At 33.5% G+C, this 9,311-nt stretch overlaps 2 protein-coding genes across 6 annotated transcripts in view; one reads left to right on the top strand and one right to left on the bottom strand.

The window, feature by feature from the left end:
* LOC124950684 (troponin C-like) overlaps window positions 1-2,782 on the top strand; it is a 6,336-nt gene extending 3,554 nt beyond the window's left edge. The window contains exons 4-5 of the mRNA XM_047497765.1: window positions 485-733; window positions 2,431-2,782. Coding sequence (XP_047353721.1) covers window positions 485-733; window positions 2,431-2,459 — 278 coding nt within the window. The 3' untranslated portion in view covers window positions 2,460-2,782. The remainder of the gene's footprint in view (window positions 1-484; window positions 734-2,430) is intronic.
* Window positions 1-9,311, bottom strand: part of LOC124950683 (neo-calmodulin-like) — a 97,686-nt gene that overhangs the window by 24,113 nt on the left and 64,262 nt on the right. For 2 of the 5 annotated variants that reach the window (XM_047497758.1, XM_047497757.1), the window contains exon 3: window positions 8,779-8,820. The exons of the other annotated variants lie outside the window; for them this stretch is intronic. In XM_047497758.1, the coding sequence (XP_047353714.1) occupies window positions 8,779-8,820 (42 nt within the window). The remainder of the gene's footprint in view (window positions 1-8,778; window positions 8,821-9,311) is intronic. 5 annotated transcript variants of the gene reach the window in all.

Genomic DNA, 9,311 nt, shown 5'->3' with positions numbered 1-9,311 from the left:
TAGCCATTGTAGCACGGCTGAGCCTCTAAATCGGTCCTTAAATTAGATTTGGTTCTCTGAATTGCCTCGAAATCGAGACAATGCTCGTGCAACTCCACATCCTTTATGCTTTCCAGGTGTACACAGGGAGTATTATCATGCAGATAATACCATTGCTATCCGTGCTCCGTCGCTTCATATGTATTACACATGTAGAGTTTACCGTATGAACTTCGATAATGATTTCATCCCGAACGCAGTACTATCTTTCTCTACGTTTATTAAGTTAGACGAGAAAAAATCGAACATATTCGTTAAATTAAAATAAATAAATAAATAAATATATATATATATATATTATTGTGTATATTAAAATATGAAAATAATACGCTTCGTACACTTCCGATATCAATGCGAGATATTAATTAACGTGTGAATTGTCGATTTTATGTTTTGTTGTTTTTCTTTCTTTCTTTTTTTTTTTTTTTTTTTTTTTTTTTATTAGGAAGCGGTAAACTGGATTTTGATTCGTTTTACCGAGTGGCAACGCATTTTCAAGAAGAGGACGACGAGGCGCTTCAAAAGGAACTCAAAGAAGCTTTCCGTTTATACGACAAAGAAGGAAATGGTTATATACCGACCAGCTCACTTCGTGAAATCTTGGCAGCATTGGACGATCAAATAACGCCTGATCAAATGGACGGCATGATCGCTGAAATTGACACCGACGGTTCCGGTACCGTTGATTTTGACGGTGAGTTTTAAGCGTTTCAATTTATTTTATTTATATAATATTATAGCAATAAGGATGAACGTTGACTGAAGTACGAGGATTAAGAGGCAAAGCAGTACTTTATTTCTTTGAAATTAAAAGCTTCCACGAATTTAACATTAATAACGAGAAGACCACTCGTATGTATATGCACATATATATATATATATATATATATATATATTCTCCTATATTAGATGCAAAAGCTAAAATTTTAATTACGCGTAATATCTCTAGCCTAAAGCTTTACACGAATGAAAGGAACTTCTACCTACACTCCGACCTTTATTCACGCTCGGCTTTGTGCGAATATTCCTCGTTTACCACGTTTTACATATTATACGTGTGAATTTCTAAGTAGCTACAACGGACGCTTCAAATTGGACTGTTAACAACTTGCACTTGCAAAAATATATATACAACGAAACTTTCAGTTATGATGAGTATACGCAAAAAAAAAAAAAAAAAGGTAAACAATGTCTACTTTTCTTATATCAAGTCATCGTGCAAAAGTTAAGATTTTTTTTTTTCTTATTTAATTTTTTTTTTTTCTTAAATAAATCAAGTACACGTATTCACACGAATGAGCTTGAAACGAGTCTTATTATAAATTTGATAATGATAATAATAATATCAACATATAGAAGCTGTTTCTTAAAGTTTAGATCGTTATGGAAATGTAGAATTGAAATTTATAAATGATATATAACTCTATTTGAATTTATTTGCTTCTTTTATATTATGAGAAAATGAAAATATAGAAATATAGTTTGATCGTGTATGTATGTGTGTGTATGTGTATGTATAGGTATGTACTGGCTTGATAGAAAAAAAAATTAATTTTTCTTTTCGCATATAACGAAGCTGATAAGAGAAATAATAAATGCGGAAGTCTCGTTAAAAGGTATAGAAACGAAAATATGGTTGGTCGAGCCGAAATCGATCGAACGTTATCCGCTCTTTAATTTTCCCTTCCATTCTTCTTTTAAAGTTGGGTCACGCGAAATCCTTACATGTTTCAAAAAGATACATCCTTGGACTTTCGAGATATATTTCAATTTATCTTTATATAGAACATCTATTCGTTCGACGATTTTGAAATAATTTTATTTTCGATCTTAAAAACGTGAAATTTTTCTTCGTTGATATTTCTAAATTAGCCATAATAAAATATGCATTTGTGTGTAAATTAAATGTATACATTTAGAAGTACGGTAATGAGAGTAATAAAAGTATTTAATTAACTCTTACTTTAAAAGTAACAAAGAGACGACCTTCTTTATATTCAGTTGTTTCGCGTATCTGGAGCAGAACATAATAATTTACAGTTAATAATCCGAAAAAAAGGTAAAATAATTAATGGACCGTTGGTGATTGAACGCGTTATGAAGGAAATTAATAAAGTGATATTCGTGATCGAATCGAATATTACGATTCGATATAATAAAACGAAAAATGATTGACTTATGGCACCTATGGCGATCGTAAACGAAGTAAATAGGAACGTTATGAAGTAGTAATATATCGTATGATACCAGCCTCGGTTCTCGACAGATCGAAAGTAGTAGTAGTAGTAACAGACGAATTGTGATCAGACGTATGTAGAAGTCATCTACCTAGAAAACAAATTTTTTTTAGATTAAATGAACTCAATTATTATTTGCACTTGATTTTTACAGAATTCATGGAAATGATGACCGGTGACTGAGACCAAGGGATAGGATCCCTCTCGAAGGATATTTTCTTTCAAATTAATTTAACAAAGCTGTGCCTTCGCAACGCAAATCAATATCGCCTTCCTTGAAAATATTATTTATTGTAATCATTTCGGTGCTTCCGTATTACACGATACGATGCTCGTTAAATTAATTTTAAGCTGAATTAAAATAATAATATATGTATGTGTGTGTGTGTATGTATGCACGCTTAAGCGTAGGACGTATCCTCGCATCGATGCAATAAAATGTACGATAGAATTTTCAGAAAAAGAAAAAAAAAAGAAAACAATACAGCGAACAGCGTTCGAACGAATCGATATAAAAGTCTATTTCTCTTTTCCTATTTTTCTCTCTCTCTCTCTCTCTCTCTCTTCCTCTCTCCCTCCCTTTCTTTCTAATTTGTGTTAGATCCTTCATTACAATAACGATATTTTTAACGTATAATGAATGACCAACGATAAAAAGAATATATAAGGTTTCAAAGTGAAAATATTAGCTATATAGACTTATGCTCTAAATACTTTCTATAAAAGGATTTCTTGTCTTATCAATCGACTGGTTCTACATTCGCACATAAAACGGCCATTTAATCTCCATTTGCTACAGATTAATGGCACTATGTTAATCAATGTCGATGATAAACCAAGTTGTAACGGAGCAACGTGCCATCATTGTAAGTTATGGAGCATACCGATAGTGAACATTATTCTCTTCCACATGCCTAATGAATCGGTAGCTATACTCGCTAGCTTTCATTCCTTTTTATCAATTTAGAACACACTCTCTCGTTCTCTCTCTCTCTCTCTCTCTCTCTCTCTCTCTCTTTCTCTCATCGTTAAAAAAAGATAAATGAAAAGGAAAAAAGAGAAAAAAAAAAGGGAACTACTTACTTTTTCAAACTTCTCGATTTGTTATTATCTACTTAATAATCAATTGCTGACGTTATGAGAATGAAATTTGGTCATGAGATGTGACCAGTGAAATATGGATCAGCAGTTTCCATTCTGAATATCGTTTTGAAAGTTCCGATCGATTGAGTCATACTCGAGAGTTTCGATTTCAGACTTCGATTTTTGCCGAGTAGAATATTAAAGTTCGTAGTTCATACTTAAATGGACGTAAACCAATTCGTAAACGTCAAGGAATGTTATCAACTACGTACCTAAATGAAACTTAGATCGTTATTGTGATTGATTTGATACAATTATCTCGGTCCGTTTCGTTACGTTAATACGAACATATTAAATTTGAACGAGAGAAATGAATTTAATTTTGTCAAATTTATGTACCTTTTATTTAACCATTTTATTTATTACATTTTGCAATGTGTAGATTAATGGCGGAAGAAAAGAGAAGAAAAAAGAGAAAAGAAAAAGGAATAAAAAATGAGAAAAATATTAACGAAGATCGATAAAGCTTAAGGAGAAACCTTCCTAATACCTTTTTCTCTCTTAAAGCTTAGGAACGTTAAAGTATCGCTAGCAATAACACGGTGCCCTAAACATTTCCGATATCTAACTACGAACACAGAAACGAAGATAAAAGGAGAGCATACGATCGCTTACGTAATAGGGTGAAGCAATTTCGGGCGAGACTCACCACCGGAGCAATTTGTTTCCGCGTTAGAGAATAGCTAGAGAAGGAAGAGAAATAGGCTGTACCATGGGCTCCGCAAACGATTAAATATCTTCTCGACCGACCCTCAGATATAATGCTGAAGATCTTAACACGATGCTAAGACTCATAAACGTGAAACGAGCCTATCAAAGTTATGTTTAGCAAATTTAGTGTGTCATCGAAACGATAATGTTACTCTATCTTTTTCTCTCTTTTTTTCTCCCTTTTTTTCCCTCATTCTTTTTCCTTTTCTTTTCAATGATCACGTCAAAAAAAAAAAAGAAAAAAAAAAAGAAGAAAGAAAAGGAGAACGCATCTTTCAGCTATTTTTACCTAAAACTTTTTGTTTCTCGATGCACGAACTCGTCTAGCTTTCAGAACGAGCTACTTTTCTCTTTCTATATACGAATAAGAAAGAGAAAGAGACAGAGAGAGAAAGAGAGAGAGAGAGAGAGAGAGAGAGAGAGAGAGAAGAATTCAGAACCCCCCGGGAAGTTCCTAGAAACGGCAAGCTCTCTCAGCTTACCCCTCCTATAACCCACTCAAGTTTTGTCCGAGTGTTTGCGAGGGAGACCCGGTAGTTGCTTCTGAAGGATCAATAATTGGGGCCGACTGCAACCCGCCCTTGAAAAGCTACACTCGAACGACAGAAACAGGAAGGAGGACTCCATGCGTTTTCTCGTTTGAAAAATGCATGATAATAGATTTCTATATATAAACGGGAGTACTTATAAGCGAACGAATTTATCGTATGTTTTTTTTTTTTTTTTAACATTATCGAAAGATATTCATTTTTAATTATTTCTTTTCACAAATCCAAGAGAATTTATGCAAATAAATAATAAGAATGAATAAAAGACGAGAGAGAAATTTTTTAAGAACAAGAGGTGCATTTATTTTTCTTTTTTTCTTTTTTTCTTTTTTTCTCTCTTTTTCTCTTTTGCTTGTTTTTTGTTTGTTATTCTTCCCTCCATCTCCTTAATAATTTCTTTCTTTTTTCTCGTAACATATCTAAACGATCCAATGACATTTGGTTTTATTATCTTTACATCATATCAAAATTAAATTGATTGAGTTTAGAATAATTAACAACGATGTATACCACGACGTTGATAAAGTTCTCGCCGTTTTCCTTCAACGATGACACCAGGGACCATATGACACATGAGAATTAATGGCATCAGACTCGACATTAGACATGTTCATAGACCAAATCGATAATGCGAAACGAACGATGGCGGTCTAACGATCTAACGTTATGGAACTATCTCTCTCTCTCTCTCTCTCTCTCTCTCTCGCTCTCGCTCTTCATCTATTTGGATCATTTTGTTTTGTTCCTTTTTTCTTTTTCTTCGTTGAAAAGAGAAAACGGATACGACGTTACGTGTATCGTGAACATATTCACTTTGTTCGAAAGAACGATTATGGCTCTGACCCGATTTCTAAGCGTTCCACATATCTTCGTTGTACGCGACGGCAAGTTTTCTCGCCGTAGATAAACCCACACGTCATATTCCAACGTCACTTTTATCTCTCGCATTACTCAGAATTGCAAACGTGAAATTTTCCTTTTATGGTACTTCTGCGACAAATATGTACATACTTTTAGTCGATAACAACTTTTCACAAAAGAGTGGATACGTCCTCCTTTCTTATTCTCGTATTTAGGTTAACGCCAGTACTCTTTTCTATTTTTTTTTTCTTTTTTTTTTTTTTTTTTTTTTTCCCAATATAAATAAATACTAAAATGACGAAAAGCGGCTATGTCACGAGAGATATTGTTAGCTCATACTCGCATAATACTTGTTGATTCGTTAATAGGATATATGTAAGTACAACGAACTAAGTAAGTAGATATAAATACATCTATATTATATCTTTATCCTTGTATATTTTCTTGATTGATTATTTAATAAAATAATCGTTAAGATATTACTAACGATCAACGAAAACGAACGATCGATGGATACCTTCCACTTTCTCTCTCTCTCTCTCTCTCTCTCTCTCTCTCTCTCTCTCTCTCTCTCTTTTTCTTTCCCTCTTAAAATAAGAAAACACGAAGAAGAATGTAAAGAAGGCCGGTAATCGGCAATCGAAGAGACCGCCCTTGGAACATGTCAGTGCACCTGTGTGGTGCATGCTCTGGAAACAGCTATACTCGGTTAATAATTGAAGCAATGGAACTCGATCGTTGGTAGTTGTAACGGTAGAGTTTAGAAGGAGATAGAAAATAGTCTAAGACAATGGTTCTCAAATTAGCCCGAATTTATATCAGAATAATTCAACAATTATCGAAAGAGCATATTGAAGATAGAATATTCTTTGACGCTTAAATTACGTTTGGTGTTAAAAAAAGAAAGAAAGAAAAAAAAAAAAAAAAAAAAAAAAAAAAAGAGAAAGAAAAAAAGAAGAAAAAGAGAAAAAAAAGAATGAAGAAAAAAGACACTGAAACGTTAGATATAGATACATTATGTCGCTAACTAAGGCAAAAACCTTGAACCTGAAATAATCTCGAGATCTCTCAGATATTGGCAAAGGATTATTTTGAGAACCGCTGTGGGTGGTCTAAGGTGTAGCAATGGGCCATCGATCGTGTTCTCGTTCTTCGGCCTAAGCTCCGAAACGAATGGATCTCGCTTGCCCTTTTTTTTCTTTACACCCTTTTGGTGGTCCATCAGACAGCTTCGAGTGAGAGGAGTCACTCACAGACATCTCTCTCTCTCTCTCTCTCTCTCTCTCTCTCTCTCTCTCTCTCTCTTTGATACTCGTTCTCTCTTATATCGCTTTTGTATCTCCACGACTCGTACTCGTCAGAAGAGTACTTTAAACGAGTCAAACGCGATCGTTTCCGACGCGCGTCCTTCCATCCTTTTATTTGCGAAGTACTACTTCAAGTACTACTCTACGGTGCGAAAGCTGGACTTTCCTGAGTGTACAGAGACGATCCGATTGCACGATTCTCAACGGAAACTTTATCTTAGCTTTATCGTTAATGAGCTCTCCCTTGATAACGGAACTCGTTGTCGGAACCCGTTGAAATTTACTTCCTTCCGAAGGTAAATTAAACCGCGTTACTTTTTTTTTCTATTTCTCTCTCTCTCCCTTTCTCTCTCTCTCTCCTTCTTTTACTTATGTCTGGTCAATTGCAAAAACCGCCTAATTTAATTGGACTTGGTTTAATTTGGGATAGATAATTAAATGTAAAAAAGATCAACGATCGGAAATAATTATATGAAATATTAACGAGTCGATTTTACGTTCGACGGTATAAAGATGTTCGCTTCGTCAATTTCGTTGATTGGTCACGGACTTCTTCAAATTTTGTCACAGTTTTCTCGAGAGTACTCAACTTTGCCAAAGGGACCTTTGAAGCGTTTCAAAGTTTCAAAGAAGACACGCCGGGAGTCGTAGAAAAGCGAACATCGTGATATGAAAGATGGCCCGGTTTAGTCGCGAGACCTTATGAAAAATGTGTCTGAAAAAAAAAAAAAAAAAAAAAAAAAAAGAAAGAAAGAAAGAAAGAAAGAAAGAAAAAAAGGGAAGGATAAGTAACGCGAAAGATCCACGCCTCGGGAACTTTTTCAAAGTGCAGACCGCGTAATTACTACGAACTACTTTGTACCACGTACGAACTTTTCTTTTCTATTCTTTTTTGCTTTCCTTTTCGCTTTTTTTCTCTTTCCCCTTTTATGAGTCCCAAGCGCATTTATATACATGTTCCTTGTTGTTAAAGTTCGTTAGAAAAAAAATTCAAAATCGTTTTCTAACTTTTCCATTAATTTGCCTTTTAACGCCGATCGAATTAGTCGTTCGTCATTTTGCAATTTTCTTGAAATACTTACTTCGTTTCATGGCTCGACGTTCATAGCTATAATTATTGTCGATCAATGAACGAAAATAATTAAGAAAATAATTAAAAGTTATGTGTAAGTAGGTTATTTAACCTAACATATTGTACGATAAGAAATAGAAACAAGCGTTAAGTAATAAGAATCATGCAATACTACGGGGTACGTTCACTAAGGGGGAAGTAGTCTAACATTAATATAGAAAATAGAAGACGTGTGGATATGGCATGCCTCTTTCTATCTATGTATGTATATATATCTATATATACCTATATGTATGTAGATTTACGCAAGTAGAAATCATGAACATGCATGTACCATATATGTGACCGTGTTACTACGAGATCGCAGCTTTCTTGGAACAAAATCCAAAGATTCTATCTCATCATTTTGATCGTGATCGACGACGTTCTAGAATTCTATGACAATTCCTTATTTTCAATCCTATCGTATGTGTGCGTGTATATATATATATATATATATATATATATATATATATATATATATATATAACATGTTATCGTGTGGAGATCTATAATTTTTAACTTCCTAAATCAAGTGTATGTATCTATGCATGTATGTATGTATGTATGTATGTATGTATGTATGTATGTATGTATGTATAAAGTATAACGTAGTTAATATATAATAATGTATATCTATATAATATATATATATATATATGTATATATAATTATATATATGTATATATAATTGTTTATGCTCGTGTTCTCTACTGCTCTACGGCAAGAGTGTCTATGATCTAAATGTCTAGCTATGTTTCAGCTAAATAGCTAGTTCTAAAATTTTAGCTATATGTGGATTATGTCATTTTAGTATGTACCTGGCTCAGGCTTCTAAAGCTACTTGTACTGGCGCTGCGGGCCTGCAAACACAAGTACAGTACAGGTCACCAATCACCACAACACTGCAGTTGGAAAAGTACAAAAAGACATATGGTATAGATACATAGAATAGATAGATAGATAGATAGATAGATAGATAGATAGATAGATAGATAGATAGATAGACACTAGATAAAGAGATAGATACAAATAATACGAATACGTAGTATAGTATGTATAGGCAAGGATAGACAGAGTTATAGATAGAGGGCGTAGTGTGATTATGCACGGGGTTTTACTGTCTAGGAGTTTGCGTAAATAAATAGAGAAATAATACGTGTGTATGTGTGTATGTGTATATATATATATAAATATATACACATATACATACATACACATATCGAATGTACAAGTTTGAGAAAAAGAGATTTCTTTTTACAATCAATTTGTCTTGACAGTATGAAAAACTATAAAAAATGATTTTTTTTAGGACATATATATATATATTATTCTATTTTTTAGAATATAACAA

Source organism: Vespa velutina, chromosome 7 (assembly GCF_912470025.1).
Source record: "Vespa velutina chromosome 7, iVesVel2.1, whole genome shotgun sequence".
Classification (NCBI taxonomy): domain Eukaryota; kingdom Metazoa; phylum Arthropoda; class Insecta; order Hymenoptera; family Vespidae; genus Vespa; species Vespa velutina.
Note: the sequence above shows the minus strand (reverse complement) of the source record. Positions and strands in the feature narration are given on the sequence as shown.